Genomic DNA, 21,693 nt, shown 5'->3' with positions numbered 1-21,693 from the left:
GAATTTACGGCCGAAAAACGGTTATTCCGCGCTCCGTAGGCTCGGTATACTACAGGACAGACGAGGGTCTAATTGCAAGGTTCCCACATGTTACCACCCAAAGGGGGCCAGCCACCCTGTTATCGTTAGCGCTAGGCGCTAGGCTCCCCCATGCTTCCCCCAGCGCCTAGCGCTACCGAAAACGGGCACGCACCGCCACCCCCTTAAAGCAAATGCTTTTAGCGACCCCTCTCCCACGAGGCCCCCAGACGGCATACCACAGGCCTCGGGTATGCCCTAGGGTAAACGAAAAACGGGCGTTGGGGCGCGGTGAGCCGGGCGGCGGACGCCAGCCCGCTTTCACTGAACCCCCCCCCCCCCCCCCAGTCCCCCCAGACGGTATACCCCAGGCCTTGGGGGCTTTACGTGGGGCGCGCCTGGCCTGCATGCGCAGTCGATCCCGAGAAGCTATGTACGCGGGGTGCGCCCGGCCTACGTGCGCAGCCGCCCCGAAAAGTCGTGTACGTGGGGCGCGCCCGGCCTACACATACAAATGCCCCGAAAAGTCGTGTACGTGGGGCGCGCCCGGCCTACACATACAAATGCCCCGAAAAGTCGTGTACGTGGGGCGCGCCCGGCCTACACACACAGTTGCCCCAATTATTTATGTACGCGAGGCCTCATCTGCCTGAAACGGGGCTGGGGGGGGGGGGGGGGGGGGGGGGTGGCTCGGCGCGCCTCCAAGCCCGTTCTATGAAATCACCCAGTCGTCCCCAAAGGACGTTGTTTTCATCTGACTTTCGTGACACGGGTCGGTTCACTGTGCAGTAAATGCCGTTCATTTTAGCAACAATTCTGAAAATCGCTTCAAAATAATGATACTTTCTGAACAAACCATTGGATGAAATAAACTAGATTCATATCTCAGGAAAGGTTAATAGTTTTGTATCATTTAGGTAGTTTTGGATTGTTCAAATCTACAATATTCGAGGCAAAAAGATAAAAACAAATGCTGAGTGATACGGTACCAGGACTGCTACGGAACTGGTCATCGTACTGTACAGTGTCCTTATCGAAGAAGACTGGAAACACGGGAGAATAACTTCGACACATTTGTGACACAAATTCGAATCAAGGTAGGAACTCGGAAAAAATACCCAGCTTGAGCCAGGATTCGAACCTGGGCCACAGCGTTATGAGAGGCCGATATGCTAACAAACTAGGCCACCCGTGCTTAACAATTTGTGCGTGTAGTGAATTTTTGTCGACTAGGCATTCTTTGCATAGAAATGTTTCAAAGAAACAGAAAAATAACATTTTAAAATTGCATATTCCTTGCATTTACTGGCAAATAAGTCCTGTTAAAAGTAAGTAAGAGGCATCAAGGTAACGCGAAACTTCCTAACTGCCCAAACATTAGAAATATCTTTTTATTCTGAAGAAATACGCATCACGAAACAATGACAGTTTATTTGTGGCCTTTATTTTAGGATTTAAGACAATAAGAGGAGGTGATTCATCGTAAAAATATCCGAGCTAGGTATAATAACTGAGACTTACTGTAGATTAGATCTAGGTGGAGGATTTAGGGGTGTTCCCCCCCCCCCCTTTGCACTGGAAAAATCGTGTCCTATCCAGTGTATGGAAATAGTCTGTAAATATTTTCAGACTATGTAAATCATTTTTACAGACAACATTACTCTGGAAATAGTCTGTAAATTAAAATCAAGACGATGCCCATAGAAGTCTTGAAACGAATTGTCTGTAAATAGTCGGTAAAAATATACGGTTCAGCTACATTGGAAATAAACTGTAAATGTGCCCGGAGAACCCCGTAAATAGCCTGTAAATAGTCTGAAAATCCTACGCGGTGCAGCTACAGCTACCCTGGAAATAGTCTGTAAATGTGCAGAAAGCGGGCCCAAAGAACCCTGGAAATAGCCTGTAAATAGTCTGAAATTAGTCTGTAAATCTACACGATGCAGCTACAGCTACCCTAGAAATAGTCTATAAATGTGCAGAAAGGGGGCCCAGAGAAACCTGGAAATAGCCTGTAAATATCCTATTAATACGACGTGCTCAACGTAAATCCATTTCATATAAACGCTTTATACCAAGTTTTGAAAACACAATAAAAATTTACATCTTTATTTTAGGGGGGGAGGGGTGGTGTTTTTTGTCAATTTTTGACCTTCTCGAAATAGTGCTTGTAGAAATAGCAAAAAACATTCATATCCACCTGAAATCATTAATACAACTTGAACCGAAGATTAAATATTGTCAAAAAGCTTCAGATTTTGCCACCCAGTTTTTATTGATTAAAATAAATAACTCTCATTAAATCCAAGATGGCGGATCCAAGATGGCGGATGCTGATGTCACATAATAGGCTAGAATTCGCTGTTTTTTTTTTAACTACCATCAAAATTTGGCAAAATCCTTTTTTTATTCCTCTATTTTAAATAAAAAGTAGAAAAACACATTTTTGGAAAAGATATTTAAATTATTATTTTAATTAAGAGTCCAGTTGCAAACTTATGCTATATTAAAGGTACCATGCCAATCAATGACGTCACAGTTGTCATATATTGTTGTCATAGAAACAGTGTCACTAATGATATATGTCTACTGCAAGATTATCGAAAATAGACATACAGGAAACACATCTAACAAAAACAGAAATATTGCTCGTTTCTGCTTTATTATTTGGTCATAATAGCTCCAATGGTTCAAAAGTTACGGATGGGGGGCCGAAAGAGCCCACCCCCGGTCAGAGGAAGCCTCAAAAAGCCAGGTCTGAATAGCGTTAACTACCATGCTCGTAAATCCCTTAGATACTAATATTTAACTGCTAACCAAAAAAATATTTTTATATTTTCATTTGTGCAAATATTGGGTGAACTATGAATGAAAAAAGGGTTAAGTAAGCAGAAAGAACGATCAAATTAATGTACCATTTCGGCAATTTTACTTTTCAATTATAATAACAAAGTCTTTTGTTTAAATTTGCATTTACTTTTTTACAAGATTTAACTCTCCAATTGTTTCATGCAGACGAATAGAGTGCAAATATGAAACATCAAGTAAACGTTTGACGCAGATTATCATGTTAATGAACATTAATCAAACTTGACCAATTCAAACTCAGTGCCATAGCAGACTTTGAAATATTGGAGAGGGGGGTCACAATACAGAAACATCAAGAAAATATTTGGAGGCACAGCCACGCCCTACTGGACATTTCCTTGTTTGTTTGTTTTTTTTTTTGCAAATATTGAGGGGACATGCCCCTAGTGCCCCACCCCTTGCTACGGCCCTGAAACTTTGATGGCGACGTAGAGCCCCTTTTTGAACAACTGAACTGGCGTAAACTTGCTGGACGACGTGACTTCAATATGGTCCATAAGATCTTTGGATGGTCTCGCTCCATTATAAAATTTACTGACCATAATATGTAACCGTTAAAACCCAGCAACTGATGGGCTTGGCGTTAGGTACCTTGTTGCTAGGTGGTGAGCGCCCCCGGTAGATAGAATGCGTGGGGTTACCATGGCAACGGAGCCACGCCCACCACCCGGTACCTGTCACACTGAGACATACTCAGTGGAATACTTACCCCTTGAGATACTTACCAAAGGAGAGGGTGGGTGGGAAGCTGCAGCGTTGAGTTGCGATCCGATAGTGAACGGTAGCGATAATGCAATGCCGGGCTATCCGTGACCACCTAATGGCCTTGACTTACGTTATGGATCCGCCTCGATCCCGTGCAACCAATCGAGTAAAGCCTGCCCGACTAAGGGCTGGCAAATGTCAAAGCGCTCCCGGCCTCGTGGCACTGCTGACCACCCGCAGCTATCACACCGTCTAATAGCCCCTCCCCTCAACCCCGAGCTCCCGAAGGCATATAGAGTGGGGAGGGGGTCGCAGCAGATGCCGGAAGGCGTTAGAGCCCCCACAGTCTCGGTTTTAACATCGCCTAAATTGCATTTAGCCACATATATAACCCAAGAAACGAGTCCCCACACCGTACAAATATGTTCCATAAAACATATTTCAGGGGCGGTTCCAGGCGGCGTTTGTTTCATGGGTTTTATTTTTGTTCGTTGCGTTACGCTTTTTTTCGTTGCGTTACGTTTTTATTTTCGTTGCGTTACGTTTTTTTGCGAAATCCTAGTAATAGACTTAGCGCGACCTAAATTCCACAGCCATTGTTTCGCGCTGCATAAACCACAAACAAACCGCCGCTACGCAGTCTAGTTCCAAAGCAAGGTTTCCAAGAAAAACAGGGTGCCAGATCCATTGTTTTCCAGGGTTTTCCTAACATGTTTTTGTTATTTCTAAGCCAAATATCTGACAACAGGTGTGATCGGGGGCCCGGACCCCTGCCTGGCAAGGTTATGGAATGGATTGCCTTTATTTCTTCTACAAACAGAATCCTTAACACAATTTCATAATGAATATAGATACTATTATGATAATATATTTATTATTCTTAGGCTTACTAAAGTAAGGGTAGATAGTTTTTTTATTAATCACATTACTATGTCCTGATTTTTTTATCGTGTTAAAATAAAGTTACAATGTAATTTCCATCCACAGGTAACCCGTTCATACGCATACGGCTTCCCTGATTTGCAGACCTACCTATAGCTATTCGTAGTGGCCACTTTAACGCACGGATATATCTAATAAGACCTAAGTAATGATAGCCCGCTTTTACATGATGTTGCAGGGGCCAAGAAATGAATTGTAGTAAGTGCATATCAAGAAAATTTAGCCAAAAATTGTCGATTTTGCCAAACGCGGTCACTTCCATATAGGGAAACTAATATATTCCTTATTTGGAAAAAATGCATGATTCTTGTCATTTTTAAGGTAATCAAAAAAGGAAAACAGTGTGTTGACCATCTTTAGTCGATGGAGAAGGTCTAAAGAGAAGCTAATGTTCCTCTTTACCAGATCCCAAAACGACAACGTTTTCTTCATATGCAGCAAGTTTAACTAACCCCCTACCCTCCCCACCACCTATTTGCTTATCTTATTTTCCAATGCTTTTCAAGGGTTGCTATAAAAGTTCTAGGCTTACAGTGGTAATTATTTCACATAAACAAAAAATGTGTCACTTTTGTAATGTCTGAGGAGTGTGCCAAATATGGTCGATAGCGGTAGTGATGGTTGATAGTGATGATCTTTCAAAGCAAATCCATCAACTATATGCTTTAGTTGTACTCACAGAAGGATGTAGCGTTGATAGTGGTGTTTTTTTCTGTCAGATCAAGCAGTCTTGATCCGCGGTATATCCTTAAAAGGGCATCGTCTTGACGTTGAATAACCCGGTCACTTCCATATAGGGAAACTAATATATTCCTTATTTGGAAAAAATGCATGATTCTTGTCATTTTTAAGGTAATCAAAAAAGGAAAACAGTGTGTTGACCATCTTTAGTCGATGGAGAAGGTCTAAAGAGAAGCTAATGTTCCTCTTTACCAGATCCCAAAACGACAACGTTTTCTTCATATGCAGCAAGTTTAACTAACCCCCTACCCTCCCCACCACCTATTTGCTTATCTTATGGTCGATAGCGGTAGTGATGGTTGATAGTGATGATCTTTCAAAGCAAATCCATCAACTATATGCTTTAGTTGTACCCACAGAAGGATGTAGCGTTGATAGTGGTGTTTTTTTCTGTCAGATCAAGCAGTCTTGATCCGCGGTATATCCTTAAAAGGGCATCGTCTTGACGTTGAATAACCCCTCAATCATAGTCACAAACATTTGCGCATGCGCGCTTTCGGCGAACTCGAAGTTATGCGTACGGTCAGCCGCGAAGACGGCTACAACATTGCGCAGGTCACAGACTTGTCCGCTCTTCATTTTCTTCTTGTTCATCCATTGTTTGATGGCATTGCGGACATATTTTCCGGGAAGAACCGAACGGATATCTACAAAATAAATTATAATCATTTAACCTTACATTGATTTTTATCATCATATGTTGGTAAGGCATTTTGGATTTGATAAATTCTTGTATTATTAAAATAGTTCCTCTATGGTGATTTCAAGGCCCAAAAGAGACCCCAAAACAATATTATATAGAATATATAGCAACTAATCAGCATCATGCTATTATGGTAGTTCTTTCGGCTTGTCTATACTTATGCTATACTACTGGCTGTGATCTTTAAAGAAGGCTTAAAAAAGGTAAGAGCAAAAATGAAACTTTTAAGAACTACCTCCACCCTCCCCCTCAAAGCTTTTAAAACATGTTTTTTTTCTAAACAAGTTTTCTTTTGGCCTCCCAACATCTTCCTCCCTCCCCCCTCTCCAAAAATAAATAATAATAAATAACCCAACCCTAAAACATGTCTTTTTTTTCTCCTTGGCCCCCCTGCTAACCACACCCAACACTGCTCCCCTTTAAGGCATGTTTATCTACCTTTGAGTAAAATTATCTTGCCAGCTGTCGTCTTGTTAAGATGCTCCGTGCGAAAGAATTTCAGCTCTTGGTTCTCATGGTCGACAAACAGCTTTCCTGGCTTGCTGAGTGAGCGTTCTAATTGACATATAGGAAACAATAAACCAATTTGAACGGACGTTTAACAGCGGTCAAGCAAGGCGAAAGACTCCTACATAGATATTGAGAGGAAGAAGGCCGCGATTTTCACTCTATGAGGAACGCTGAGATTCTTATATAAGGCAATAAGGGGCCCTCCCCATGCCGTTACATTTTTATCCACACAAACAAATAAAGCGAAACCGGTCAAAGCACGGGCTATAGGATAATCTGACCCCGAAATGATGTCTAATGTCTTGTCAGTGTTGAATAAAGCACATATTCCTACCTCAACTGGCCGTATTTGACTTGGTAAATTACCAGGCGGCGTCGGTTACATAGCGCGTCGTTTGAAAGGTCACAAGCGCGTAGGAACAGAGCTCGCTGGAGGAGCGAAACCAAGGCAAATACCGCCAGTTGAGGTAGAAATGTGTGCTTTATTCAACACTAACAAGACATTAGACATAATTTCGGAGTCAGATTATCCTATAGCCCATGGTCAACGTGATCAATCGACCATTTGGCTCTGTCCCGAGGGTAACCACTTGTATTTACCTTTTTTTGAAAAGCGGATGACTGACACGCCTTCGGTAAATCTTCTCACGGCTCTTCTCTGCTTATAATCCAGCTCAAATCGATACAGCTCCGGAAACAGTGTTCGGTACCGAATGCTTATCGAGTTTGCGAGAATCATGCCTACTGGGCGTGCATGAGGAAGCTCGCCCATGGAAAAGTGATCCCCCGGGCAAATGCACACATCCATTGGGCCAGTAAGAACCTCGGCCCAAGCTTTATCGGATGTCTTGTACTGAGGAAGAGTTGGGGAGAATTTGGGGTTTTCGCTACGTAGGTATGTGACCGGGCCTTCGTATTGTATCTGCGAAGATAAAAGTACGAGTTAAAATGAAGTTTGCAATGGTCGTGAATAGTTTTTCTTTTCATCAGTTGTTAAAGAAGGACCTGTGGACAGAAGACGCGTGCCAGGTCCAAAACGTCTTCACTTCGTAAAACTTCGACAAGCCCAGAGATCTGCTTAACCTTTCAAACATTGACCTGTTTCAACGTGCGCTGAATGGCGTTCTATGAATTATCCTTGAAGCAATACAAGTTAGGACAATGGACTCTTCGAGTACAACCATGATACTATGGAATAGATGTATACATATATGGATCAAAACTCCCTGATAAAATGTAACATACCTCTGGCGGTTCCCATTTGTCATGGGTCTTGCTCGCGGTGACCTGATCATGCATCAGGCTGTCCCACATGGTTTGCAGGTCGTACAGGGGTACATCAAGATCGCGGCTACGCTGTTGAAGGAGTTCTATCACTCGTGTGATCGAGTGTTCGGCTCGCAGACTCCGACATTCTTCTTCCTTCATCTTTAAGCTCTTAACAGCGAGCTTGTTCAGATAAGCCTCAAACTGAAGCTGTATAAAAAGAAGATCGTTATAATCAATTCCGTATAACTTCTTCGTCAAGACGCCTCCCCAAAATTAACCCCGTTTAATTAATATATTGATAAACGCCGTCTTCAAATAGATTCGAACAAACCAACTTTAGCAGGAAAAGAATCTGTTACCTTATGACCTCCGCGTCAGATATCAAGTTGGGCTAGCTACCAGGGCATTACTCAGAAATAAGCTACTAATTTTATATAAATCAGCATCAAACCTACCTCGACTTGTTCTTCCGGTGTAAGACCCGTCGAGAACCATGAAGCGAGTCTCCCGAAGCCACCGGAGGCTGGTAACCAGGCATAGGTGTCGATCATACAAACAAACTCCACCCTCTCGTTCTGCTCTGTCAGTATAGATGCCATTTCGTATGCGACCAGGCCTCCAAAGGAATATCCTCCTAGGAAATAGGGCCCATGTCTTTGCTCCTCACGAATAAGGTGCGTGTACTCCATAGCAAGCTGACGTACGCTGTCCCAATGGCATTGTTCCGTGGGCTCAGTAAATCCAATGGCGTACATCGATACAAGTTCCTAGAAAAATAATACAGACTTTTTAGTTATCAAGAAAATTTAGCCAAAATTGTCGTTTTTTGACAAACGTGGTCACCTTCATATAAGGAAACTAATATATTCCTTATTTGAAAAAAAAACTGCATAATTCTTGTCATGGGGCCTAGTAAACTTTTAGAAAAACAGTGACTGCGACCATATTTGGTCAATTGAGAAGGTCTATAAAAATAAAAGGTTCCTCGGTACCAGGCCCTCAAAACGACAACGTTTTCATCGTATCTAATAGATCAACTCTTTGTTGTATGACGTCATAATACCTGGTATCTGAATCCCGTAGCGAAAGGCGCCAGGCTCATGGCGTATCGATGTGACGGATGGACGCAGAAGAATTTGATCTCGGCCTTCTCAGGAGTGTAGATCGGTACAACTTGCACTGGAGACTGGGAAGGGTGGGCTACCCCATTAGCCTCATTCTTTGATTTGATTTTCACAGATTTTGATCTTGTCTGAAACAAAACAACACGTGATATCAATTCCTCTAACTGACTGCAATCAATAGGGGACTTTCACTAAGATATCAATTGACCTTTCTGGTTGGCAACAAGCCAAAATAAAAAGAGAATGCGCCCGTCAAACCAGAGAACGACGAAAAAATATAATCTTTAAATTAAACTGAAGCCTTTCTGGCAAGCACTGAAAAAGTTGCGTTTTGTTGCAGTTATTTGCCGCTAACAGCCTCAGCGCGTGATAAATGCCACCCAAACAGTCACGTGATCTTTTAGCGCAGGACCCCTTTTCACCTGGACTCAAGAGCTTATCGCCGTACACGCGAAGAAGCAACACGCCTGAATACCGATTGTCGTATGCGATGGAATAATAGAACGCAACGATAGATGTAATGTAACGCAACGAGAGATGTATTCAATGGGATGCAAATTCACTGTTAGTGATGCAAATGCAGTACAACGAGAAAAAATGTATCCAGCAGCATGGAATTCTTACATGAGAGTATTTGAAACTCCTTCCTGGTCTAGAAGGATGTGAACTTTCCTCTGCCTCGCCCGACTTATCCACTGGTCCGGGTTCCGTCTGATTCGCGGGCTCAGGGGTGTCCGCGGGCTCACATAGAATGTCAGTGATATCCCGCACGATTTTTACCGCCGTTGTATCGGGCTGCATAAAATAGAACACCTGCAAAAATAGCAAAAGAGAAATGGGATTAGAACATGAATGCGGACCATTTCTGATTAACACAATCGACAGGGGCGGGTTCAGAATCAATTTATCTTGGATGAGTATACCAAGCCAGAGACCCCGTCTCTTCGAGCTAAAAAAAACTAACCTGGATCGAACGACGTAAAAGAACCGCTTGGGACGCAATAAACCTTCAGGAACCATACCACATACATACTTTGGGTTACCTTCGAACTCGCTCGGCCGCTTTTTTAGGGACTGAGATTTAGAGCTATGTAGCCAGGCAATGAGCTTTCCAAGATGGCGGACGAAGAAGGATCATTTTCGGAAAACAGAGCACTTAACTTAAGCTATTTTTCACATTAAATATCCTGTAGGGACTAGGTCTCAGCTTTCTAAAAATGTGGAAAAAAAAGCCCTTAATAGTTCGCATGATGCCAGAACAACCGAAGGACGAGAATGTTTGAGAAGTAGTTCGAGGAGCTTTCACAAGAGTGGAAAGTGCTTGAAGTTTGTTTAGAAATATTTATTAAAAAAGGCGCATATCAATTTTTATCAATTCTGTTATTATGTTTATTTTGTTATTAGTGTTTGTTATAAAATGTTTCTTTATCTTTAGGTTCAACTTGAGGACAGTTTTGCCCAGGCTTCAATTAGAGGGATAAGTCTGAGGAGGAGAATTACCATAAAAAGATTAAAAGAGCTCCCAAGGTGGGCATTTTAGACATACACGCACTGCATGTGTTTCTTATTTCTACAATTAGTCAATACTAATGTCATTTGTATGATTTATATAATATGCTAAAGATATAACTAAAACTAGTGAAAGTTACTACTATAATTCTAAAACAACTTATTCAAAGTAACGCACCTCAAAGGACACATCAAGCGTGCCCTCAAATAACATCTTAAGTGTGAGAGCAGCCGTGGAGTCAACTCCAAAGCTGTACAAGCTTGTAGTCTTCTCTGCCTCAGAAAAAGAATCTATACCAGCCCAGTATGCTAAGGTCGTGTACACAAAATCTTCTATCATGCTACTCTTCTTAACTGTGTCCCTCTCTAGTAGAATACGAGACGCTAGGGAGTTCACTGCTCCTGAGTTAAAAAACAAGCACGGTTAAAATAGTTTCAAATACGACCACAGTGTAATTGATATAGTTTTAAACTCTAGTGAGACATAGTGGACGTTTTATATAATTTGTTTCCAAATGATTTTATTCCGTACTCTGGGCTCAAAAGGTTTTCGTATCACCGAAAACCAGCCAAATAAATGATGACGACCACCCTGTTTTAACGGGACCCCTGGTGCAACTAGTCTTTGGAACACGTGGTAGTAGTTCAGTTCATAGTCAAGCGTTCTGAATCAAACCTCTATTTACCTGATTGCTGATCACCAGTGTCTGCCTCCTTCTTAAGGCTCTCTACACGAATTGAGCGCGCCAAATTTGCATTTTGCTTCAAATGTTGCGCCCATCTCATCTCGATGAGGGACACCTGACATCTGCTAGGCTGACAACACATTATCTGACCCATTAACTTTGCACCTGCCACGAAAACGGATGCAAAGAGTTTCGTCATGCTCTTATTTCGAATTATGTTGCCTGCACTAATGGAAAATGTTAAATGTCAAATGGAAGGAAGGCAAAGGAATCAGAGACAGTTGCTAATGTCTCATCTCAAATTCATTAAAATGTGATGTATTGGTCACTGCTTGTATATCAAGATGGCTTGTCTTAAAACGTATCTACTTCTACATTTCCCTATAGGGGCAATTTTACTAAAATTGGCTTATGTTTTACATGCTTATCCCTTTGGAGATGCAACAACAGGTACGTAAATATCCATCTAGCTTGTAGATATCCATTATTTAGCTAATGCTGCAGGGAAAGAGCTATAAAATTCATAAAGCGTAGAAACTATTTACAAGCTCTAACGCAACTACCCAAATTAGGAAAAGTACCTTTGTTTGCATCAAGCATGTCGAACCCAGCCGATGACAATAGATCCACAATCTTCTTCTCCCTCGTCATCACACCGGCACCACCAATAGGCCCCCAGTTAATAGCCAGCCCAGGTAGACCAAGCACATGCCGCCGGTACGCGGCCAAGGAATCCTGGAAGGCGTTCCCAGCAGAGTATGCGGACTGGCCTGTGTTCCCAATGACGGATGACAACGAAGAGAACATGACGAAAAAGTCGAGGTCCATCTGGAGGCTCATCCTGTGAAGCAGGAACGCTCCTGAAAGAATGAAGCAATGGAATATATGTTCAGGTTTTGGATACAGAACGGGGCGCAGAGGGGGGGGGGGGGGGTGCTAGAGACAGGCTAAGCAAGACGTACTGCCTTATGTTATACGTGCTCCTGTAAATTTTAGTCTACTGCGCAGCCGTTTTTGTTTCAGTCTCGAATTCGACTATGTAAATGTATGATTAGTATTAAAAAAAAACTTGATACAAGCTACCGTTGTCTCCCACTGCAAAGTGACCAAGACTCGAGAGTTCAAAGTTCGTGTTTTTTTATTTTACAACACCACACCACAGCAATAATGAAAAAAACACTCAAAGAGCACAAAATAGGGTCATCGATTTGATTAGAACTTTGTTAACTTGATATGTAAGCCCATTTGACAACACGTAATATGCTTAGACTCACCTTTGACTTTTGGTGCAAGTACGTCTCTAAAGCTGTTGAGCTCCATTAAACTGATTAGATTGTCTCTAAGAACCATCGCAGTTAGCACGATGCCAGCCACGCTAGGTAACTCTCGCAGCTTCAACTCCAAGGCATTCATGTGCTCCTCACTCGATAAATCGACTTGGAGGATGACGATTCTTGCCCCTGTTCTCTCCTCAAGTTCTCGAACTTCCTGTTTCTTAGCCTCATCAGGCGGCGATCTCCCAAGAAGAACGATCGTGTTTGCGCCATTCTCTGCCATCCATCGGGCGACCACAAAACCGAACCCTCGTACTCCTCCAGCTACCATGTACGTCCGGTCACCTTTGAGTCCAAAGCTATCAACACCTGGAATCTCGAGGGATAGTCCTTCATGTTGCTTAAAAACAAAAGACTTGAAAACGCCAGGAGTTTCTGGAATCATTTTATCATTCCAGTCATGGATTGCGCTTAACACACATTTCGCTGTCTGAGGTACGTTACTCAGCTTTTGCAGCATACCAGTTGTTAGTAGCAGCGACTGAATCGCATTCCATTCTTCTCGGAGATTCTTTTTCTCTGTTAAGATCTCACTTGGATTGATTCTGTCATAGCTGATTGACTTTTCGCCGGGGAGGATGACCTGCCCACTAAAGCCTTCGCAAGCAATGACAAGCTTTCCCTTCGCTTTCAGACCATTGTAGCTGTACTGCAGAGAGCCGGGTCTTGGAAGTGACATGAAGAGCACAACATCAAACTTCCCGTCATATTTCGCATCGAGATCAAGACAACTTGCATCCGCGATGCTCACAGCACCGATTCCAAGCAGCAGGCTTTTGATGTTGTCGCTACCTGTGTGTGTTGTTGTACACACGACCTTGTGTCCAATGGCCGTTGCAATAGCTGCTGCGGTGTATCCAATTGCATTGTCTGCCTCGTGGATCAGTACTAAGCTATTTTGCTTTTTTTCGAGCGTGCGATGCAGTACTTTTGAGGCTGTAAGAATGCAGAAGGGGAGTGTCGCTGCCTTGTTGTCGTCTAAACTCTCGGGTTGCAGCATCAAGCTTGACTCTGGTACCCGAACTCTGCTGCCCACTCGTCGTGGCCTCATGATGCCACAAACTTTGTCATTAACCTTGAAACGCTTACTATCTGAGTTGACGTTTTGCACAGATCCGCTAAAGGCAACGTAGCCTGATCCATTGGCAAAATCACTTATTTGCTCAGTGGGTGAAAATATGTTAAACATTTTCACCTCGACATCACCTTTCAGAATCTTTGCCGTCGTTTGCGCTTTGAGCTCTAGACGTTGATCTTCCTTGTTCTTCATCACAATGTAAAAGCTCTGGTCACTCTTTCTTGCTTTGTTTGAGGCAAGATCTCGAGTAACATCCTCAGCAGACAATCGGACATAACGATTCACATACCGTTTGCCATCTCTGAAAGCAACTTCCATCTCGTGGTCCTCAGATAATACCTCTTTGATGAGTAGAGTGAGTTCTCCCGACGTGTTCATTTCGCTCAAATCAACTGCCTTAACGCTCATTGTCTTTGTCTCAAGAGAAGCTGTTCTTCTCATTCCCCACACGATCGAAGACCACGGTATAGGAACTTTTTCCAGTTTCTCTTTCTCGGAGACATATTGGGTTGCCTTTGTAACCATCGTTAGCTGTGCCTTAGACAAGTCAACATCGAACATCATCTTCAGCACATACAGGGAACTCCTCAAGGACATATTTTGAGCCTGGTCAATGTAGTTGTATGACTCAGGTAAGATATTGGCTTGCAAAGGCCAGAAGTTGATAACATGTAGGGACTTGCTTGCCTCGTTGGACCTCCGAATGGCCTCCTCGACGACCTTTCGGACTTTTTGCTCCTCATCCTTCGTGTTGAAGTTGTTACTTTCTGGTACCTCCACTGTATGTATCTCTGCACCTTGCTTTCGTAACTCTTTACAGAACTCGTCTGCAAACCCTTGAGAATCTTCAAGTACAACACACACTGTCTCGCTTAGTGAGTCTTGCTTTGTTTCGGGGAAGTCCGATTCTTGCCATGTGACATTGTAGCATATGCTGTCAAGATTGGCCTCTTCTGCTTTGCCGGACACATTTAGCTCAGCGATTCGAAACCCTTTCATTTTCATAATAGGCTTCCCACTTAGAGTCATTTGTGTGATATCAAAGTGACCCCACTTCTCAGGGTCACTTTTGACATGACAGAGAACCTGCTGTGGGGTTTCCGAGCGAATGACTGTCACGCTATCCCATCCAACAGGCACGATGGATTTGTTCGAAATCTCAACATCGGATATTGGAACAAAGCAGGATTGTAGACAGGCATCAAGGATAGACGGGTGGATAATGTACTTGTGTTGCTCTTTTGATAAGGTCTCCTCCAACTGAATCAGACATAGGCCTTCACTTTCTCCCTTCCATATGTGTTTGATCACAGAAAATGAAGGCCCGTAGGAGAAACCAAACTGTTTGGTTAGATCATGGAATTCTTCGACCGAGAAGGGCTTCATTTGATTAATCAACGACTTAACGCTGTCACCAATCGTCTCGAGGTTGTCACTTTTGTCATCTGTGTTTATAATGTAAAACAAGTAAGGTTAGTATAACGTAAAACAACAAATATTTACACCAAAGCAAAGACCTCACGATACAGCTTTTATGCATAACTAAACATGAAACAAGCTCTTGTCTAAAGAGTTTGTCAAAGCTCTGTATTGTAAAAGCTGCTTAGCGCCCTTAAAACACTTTTCCAATACAGTAAAAGCCTACAAATGCATCAACAAGTAATGTTATAGATATATTGCTACGACTTTTAAATATCATTGAGTTACATGATACACAATAAACGTTTTAATACATCTTTGTAGCTCAGCCGCCCCTTAAACGTGATACAATTCTGCAATTCCACTTATAAGCCTCATATCTTCAAGAATACGATGTCTGTTGGAGATTACCAGGTAGATTTGAATCGGAAGCAGTATTTTCATTCCTTATTCCATTTAGGGATGTGGATTGTGTGTTGCGGATGATATAACCTACCTGTTTGTTTCTGCTCTGCAACGCATCTCATCCGCCCACTGGACAGTAGCAGCTCCGTCTGATCCTCTTGCACACTCGTGATCTGATACCCAGCCTCATCAGCCGCTGAGGGGTCATTTACCAAACGAAGTCTGAGACTCCTTACCTGGCCCTCTGGCAAGGTAAGAAGGCTCAAAAGTTTGACATCCCTCAGTTCTAGTGAACTGCACATGAACCTCTGCGTAGCCATTGCAAAAGCCATCTCGAGATACGTCACACCTGGCATGATAGCTCCGCCCTGGGTGAGGGCGTGGTCTTTCAGATATGGCAATCTGAATGTGTCGATCTCAGTTGTCCAACAGGATAATCCAGTAAACGGCTTTGTCTGCACGTTTGCACCAATGAACGGGTGAGCAGGTCTTTGGGTGTAGGTACTTTGCGTCCCGTCTAGCGGTAGAACCTCTTTCTCCGGATCTTTTGTTCTGAACCAGCATTCCTTGTCCTGCCAGACGTAGTTGGGCAAACGAATAAACTTACAGTGGGTACTACTTGATCTTACGCAATTTAGTTGCACAGGATAGCCAGAAGCAAAAAGCTCGCATACGGTGTTCTGTAAGAAAGCTTTGTGTTGTTCGGTGACACTTTTTCGCGGAAGTGTGGGAATGACGAATGGCTTATCATCGTCTTGTAGTTGCTCTTGCGTTGAGATTTGCTTCACATAGTGACCTAATGTGGGTTGCGCGCCGATCTCGACGATCTCTCTGTAGCCGTCCCGCAAAAGGTTTGTCGTGGCTTTTCTGAATTCCACTGGTTGACGGATGTTCCTCCACCAGTACTGGTGGCCGAGTTCTTTACCAGCAACGACCTCACCTTCCACGGTGGAGTAGAAAGCGATGGCAGTATCTTTGGGGGCTAGACGTTTTCTTGCGGCTTCCTGCAGAAACGTTCCCTCAATCAGCGCCATGTGAAAGCTATGGAATGCGCGAGGTGTGTTGAGCACTTTCCAAAAGCATTTGATGCCATTTACAGTCATGTAATCGCCGAAGGCTTCTATGGAATCTCTATCACCAGAGAGAGTCACACTCTTTGCGTCGTTAACGGCAGCTATACTCAGGGTGTTTTCAAGTTTGAGCTCTTCCAGAAGTGAATGTGCCTCTTCTTTGGACATCCCCAGGGCAGCCATTGCCCCATTACTCGGGCATCGTTCCTGCAGCTTCGCACGTAATAGCACCACACTGAGAGCATCTTTCAAGGAGAGGGCCCCGGCAACAACAGACGCTGCAAACTCTCCTAAACTATGACCAATAACTGCAGAAGGATAGATGCCCCATGAGATAAGTAGGCGTGCAATTGCGTATTGCAATGCAAATGTTGCTGTTTGTCCGATGACTAATTCTTGAAGCCGAGAGTTTTCCTCGCTTGCGTTCAGCTCATTCACGAGGTCCCATCCTTCTCCCATTTCCTTGAGCAATTTTCCGACTTCAAGTATTGTTTTCAAGAACTTTGGTTCGTTTTCAATCAACTGCTTTCCCATACCGTACCACTGAGGTCCTTGCCCACCAAACATGAACACTAGTTTCTGACTCTCTTCTCTGGAGACTCCATAAGTAACTTTCTTCTCCCATCCCTTGTTGTCTTGCGCAAAGTCATTCAGCAGTTTGATAACTTCATCGGTCGTCTCGCATGAGATTGCTATTCGATGGGAGTGAAGGGTCCTTCTCTCGTTCAACGAATAACAGATGTCATACAGACCTAATCTGAGGTCTTCATGCTCTGTTAACCATTTAGCAATTGATTGTGCGGCCCCTCTCAAACTGTCCTTGCATCGAGCCGATAACGTTAAAACATGTGTTGCTGTTTGTGAAGATGATAATGAAGAAGACTCCGAGGATGAATTGATCTCACGCAATATAGTATGAGCATTGCTGCCTCCAAAACCGTAGGAACTCACAGCGCCTATCCTCGGTTTACCGTCTCTTCTCTCCCATCTCTCTGCCACCGTCTGGATCATCAGACCCTTTTCGGCGAGCTTCAGTCTTGGGTTCAGCGTATGCACATTTATTGTCGGGACATAAGATTGGTTCTTGATCATCAGTGCAAGCTTAATAAGACCAGCAAGTCCAGATGTCGATTCTGTGTGATTTAAGTTTGACTTGACAGAACCGACCCTGAGTACTCTACTGTGGTGAGGAATGGACTCACAGTATGCCTCGGAGATTGACGTTGTCTCGACTACGTCTCCAATGGCTGTTCCAGTTCCGTGAGCTTCAACATAATCGACGTCTTTGGCCTGTAGTCCTGATCTCTCTAACACCATACGAAACAGTTTGGCCTGACTTCGGCTGCTCGGGGCAGTCATTGGAACAGTGTCTGCACCATCGTTGTTGAGACCACAGGCTAGAACTTCAGAATAGATGTCATCTCCGTCTGTTAGAGCTGTTTCAGTCAACTTGAGAACAACAGCAGCAAACCCTTCGCCTCTGCCGTAGCCATCTCCAGATGCGTCAAAACTTTTACAGCGCCCATCTGGTGCGAGAAGACCTGCCAAACTGTTTGTCATGTGCATAATCTCACTGAGGATCAGATTAGGGGCGCACACAATTGCGGCTTCACAGTCTCCATTTTGTAGATTGTCGATAGCGAGTTTAAAAGCCGTCAAGGAAGACGAACACGCCGTGTCAACAGTGAAGCTTGGACCGGTAAAATTGAAGCAAAATGATATTCTGTTGGAAACTATTGAGCCCGTGACCCCTGTAGCTACAAATTGGTCCATGTTTTTAATGTTATTTTTGTCCGTTACCAACACTCCGTAGTCGAGATTCATCACCCCAACAAACACGCCAGTCCTGCAAGCCTGTAGATCCTCTATGGTCATGCCCGAGTCTTCGATAGCTTCGTAGACAACCTCAAGTAAGATCCTCTGTTGTGGGTCCATGGAATTTGCCTCTTGCTGAGAAATCTTGAAAAAGGCCGTATCAAATCCTCGAATGTTGTCCATGTAAGCCCCTCCCAGGGTACAGATCCGACCGGTGACAAAACGCTTAGGGTGATAAAGTGATCTAAAATTCTCATACTCATTACTCCTGTTTTCAGGAAAGGAAGACACCGCGCATCGCCCTTGCTGAAGCATTTTCCAGAACTCGTTCTTGTTTGGGGCAAGGGGAAAACGACAACCAATACCAATTAACGAGACAGTCTTTCTTTCGTTTGGAGTCTGTGTTTGTTCTATTACAGTTGCGTTGTTTGCTTTTCTAACAATAACAGTGTACCGCCGCTGTTCGGTGAATGGTACATGCAGCTTGGATAGTCCGAGTCTCTTGCGCATCTTCCCGTAAGTTGACAGAACAGCAGGCATTAATGCAAAGCAATGAAGTATACCAAAGATGCAGAATATTGGAACTACTTGCTGCAAAATGGCATCAAGTTGGTTAAAGCCAAAGCCAAGAGCAACAGAGCAAAGCAATAGGAAAATAGCCCCTATTAACAGGGGCCCACATGTGGAGGATACAGCCTCTACGGTCTTACCCTTTATGCTGCGAATCTTAGAAATAATAAACGCCTGTGCTACGTACACACTCCAAGAGAATGCAAAAACAACCACAGGGAATGTGCACATGAAGGTGAGCTGGTTTAGAGGTACTTTAAAGAGGTAAAGGAGAGCGCAAAGCTCCAGGGTTAGCATTATAAAAGTTAAAAGAAGAACAATCGGTGTACGCAGACTTGCAGTCATCAGAAAAAGAACGACCAGCACGACAGCCCCTGCCAAGAAGATCGCCTTCAGTACTCCTGTCTGGAACAGTGTCACATCTTCGACAGCTTGAAATGCACTGGAAACCCTTTCGATTGATCCGCTAAGGCTCGAAGTCTCGGTTATAATGTCTTCCATTGCGTTCTTCAATTCGCGAGACTTGGTACTCACCGGGAAATAAAGTCGTGACTCAGTTATGGCGCTGTTTCTCGTTTTGATATCGCTTTCGTAGGAGGATGTTATTGGATTGTTAAGAAATGATTTTAGACATGTTTGGAACTCACTTCTATTACAGTTTTTCCTTTCAAATGATTTCCATTGCTCAAAGGAAGCTACCCAGGATCGTATTGGTCCGACACTGTATGATTTTAAACGAAATCTTATTCCAAGATCCACTAGCGATTTTCGGACCTCTGCGTTTTCGTAGTCGAACCCCTTTAATATTAAACTGACATCCTCTCGGTCAGATAACGGCGCTCTTTCTCCTGTGTCTTTGTAAAAGCTTGAGATTGCGTGACTGTCAATTGTTGACGGACCAGTGACAACTACATAAATGCAGCCTGCTAATAGAAGAGCTGCAGATATTGCAAGTGTTATTTTCCCCGGCAGAGATGTCACAATGTTGATCCAAATCTTTGAGCGGTATGCCAGTTTTGCGCAGCAAGCATTATTGTTCCTTTCAGAGTGGGCACTGGAGTTTCTTTGTCGACGAGGCCGTGGGAATAATGAGACAAGAACTGGCATAACTATTAAAAAGTTAGTAATGTAGATAAAAAACATAGTCAAGAACAGCAAGCTAAAAAAATTGGTGATGGCAGCAATGCACGACCAAGCCACCACACCAGTAAGTAGCATCACAACAAAGGATGTCACTGTGATAAGAAATCCTGCTTTTGTCATGCAGTGTCCAGCTCTTCTTCGTGGGGAAGAGAAATGTATCGAGGTCTCAATGGAGCTGATAAGAAAGAGGCAATGTATCAATGCTGCACTGTAGACATAAAAAGGTACAACTATGAAACTATCATGGAATGGAACATGGAAGATTGAGAAGATACCAAATGCAACAATCACACAGAACGCAGTGTTAACGGTGACCAGAAAAAAAGATGTAATGGAAAGTATTCCAAAGCGGAAGAGAAGTGCAAATATGAATCCAATGAATATAAGTATTGGTACGCTGTAAAGTATATATGACGTTTTCGGTGAGACAACTAGCCCAACCTTCTCTTCTTCCTCTTTGAATTGATCTCTTTCTATCCGACACTTTGAGCGGATTTGTACATCTTGAACATACGAAGTAAGGGCTTCCTCGAAATTATCATAGTTCTTCTTTATAGTCTTGTCTCTAGGATTCTTCAAGTAAAAGATCAGCACTGCTCTTTCGGCACTTACTTTATAGCTGCTGTTTTTCTCCACAGCGAGATTTATGAAGGCTAAGTTGTCGCTTGCTTGTACCAACTCTTGCGTAAACGTGGTATTTTGTCCACGACCTGTTATTGTCCATATGTCATCCGCAGAAAGTCCTTGAAAATCTTCCAGATTTGAGGGGTTACAGTCGGCGCAAATGCTTCCAAACTGCGAACTGTTTTTGACCACGATGTCTCGCAGTCTTGTTGCTACCACCATGCAATCAGATCCGCTATCCAGCACATCTCGTTTCTCCTTATTGGTAAAGACCACTTTTAACTTCCAAGAGTCGAGTCTAGGAAAAGAAATTGCTGCATTTTCAAGCCTGGAGGAAAATGTATTACCACTACATGTGAAGATGCCTGGGGGCCAATCGTTGGTCTGAACACGCATGTATCCAATACAAAAAAGTCCAAGAAACACAATTGACACGAAGCACACGATCAAGCCCTTCCTAACGATTGCTGTACCAACCGTCTCCAGTCCGCGCTCAATTTTTATCAAAATTGTATGCGTGATAAAGACTGTGAACGCTGTACAAGAGATGCCATTCTCTCTCTGCCTCTTGTTGTGGTCTCTTGATTCATCCCTGTTGATTATAACATCTATAAGCACCCCACCGTACTTTGTAACTGAACACATTTGAACATTGCAAAGGGATTTAGATAGGTTATTCACCTATCTAAATCCCTTTGCAAACAGCGCATCATCAGCCAGCATAAATTATACCCATACGCTCGGATGATGACAAGAGAAAGGAGATTCTGTCAAACTAGCTCGCCGCTCCTCCCAGCACGTTGTTAAAAATTTCTGGGCCGGCAATGTGTGTACAGCTCGCTATTTTTGCTACCGCTGTTTGCTTTGGGCTTAAATGTCTTATCAAGACTCCTAGCACTATTCCTACTGTCCGTATAACAAATATAGTTAAATTGCGTACTACAAAGGATTAGTAAAAGTCTTCTTGACTATCAGAGAACTTTAACAGGACCCAATCTCTCATCTCTCAAACATGTAACAATGTCTTCTTTAGTTGTTATGTTTGCTATATCAAGGTACAATCTGATTATACGAGATAGTGTGATTATAGATTTGTTAGAGGTGTTAAAAAGGATAGGTATTACAGACGTTTCGAGGCTCCTTCAACTTCATTAGCGTCT

The 21,693-nt window shown here is 43.3% G+C and overlaps 2 protein-coding genes across 5 annotated transcripts in view; one reads left to right on the top strand and one right to left on the bottom strand.

Annotated features, from left to right (window-relative positions):
- Positions 1 to 4,377: 4,377 nt before the first annotated feature.
- LOC116615538 (phenolphthiocerol/phthiocerol polyketide synthase subunit C-like) overlaps positions 4,378 to 21,693 on the bottom strand; it is a 21,785-nt gene continuing 4,469 nt past the window's right edge. For 2 of the 3 annotated variants that reach the window (XM_032377230.2, XM_048719417.1), the window contains exons 3-14: positions 15,403 to 21,125; positions 12,350 to 14,932; positions 11,657 to 11,935; positions 11,076 to 11,240; positions 10,568 to 10,791; positions 9,505 to 9,693; positions 8,820 to 9,008; positions 8,212 to 8,523; positions 7,733 to 7,963; positions 7,088 to 7,409; positions 6,416 to 6,532; positions 4,378 to 5,921 (exon numbers count right to left, since the gene is read on the bottom strand). In XM_032377230.2, coding sequence (XP_032233121.2) covers positions 5,701 to 5,921; positions 6,416 to 6,532; positions 7,088 to 7,409; positions 7,733 to 7,963; positions 8,212 to 8,523; positions 8,820 to 9,008; positions 9,505 to 9,693; positions 10,568 to 10,791; positions 11,076 to 11,240; positions 11,657 to 11,935; positions 12,350 to 14,932; positions 15,403 to 21,125 — 10,555 coding nt within the window. In that variant the 3' untranslated portion in view covers positions 4,378 to 5,700. The remainder of the gene's footprint in view (positions 5,922 to 6,415; positions 6,533 to 7,087; positions 7,410 to 7,732; positions 7,964 to 8,211; positions 8,524 to 8,819; positions 9,009 to 9,504; positions 9,694 to 10,567; positions 10,792 to 11,075; positions 11,241 to 11,656; positions 11,936 to 12,349; positions 14,933 to 15,402; positions 21,126 to 21,693) is intronic. The other variant, XM_048719418.1, reaches the window with a different exon arrangement.
- The window catches only part of LOC5508426 (patched domain-containing protein 3), a 27,576-nt gene continuing 15,840 nt past the window's right edge, over positions 9,958 to 21,693 (top strand). The window contains exons 1-2 of one of the 2 annotated variants that reach the window (XM_048719420.1): positions 9,958 to 10,206; positions 10,316 to 10,407. The gene's annotated coding sequence lies outside the window, so the exon portion shown is untranslated. Of the gene's footprint in view, positions 10,207 to 10,312; positions 10,408 to 21,693 lie in introns of those variants that run through there. The other variant, XM_048719419.1, reaches the window with a different exon arrangement.

The sequence above is a fragment of the Nematostella vectensis genome, chromosome 12 (assembly GCF_932526225.1).
Source record: "Nematostella vectensis chromosome 12, jaNemVect1.1, whole genome shotgun sequence".
Classification (NCBI taxonomy): domain Eukaryota; kingdom Metazoa; phylum Cnidaria; class Anthozoa; order Actiniaria; family Edwardsiidae; genus Nematostella; species Nematostella vectensis.
Note: the sequence above shows the minus strand (reverse complement) of the source record. Positions and strands in the feature narration are given on the sequence as shown.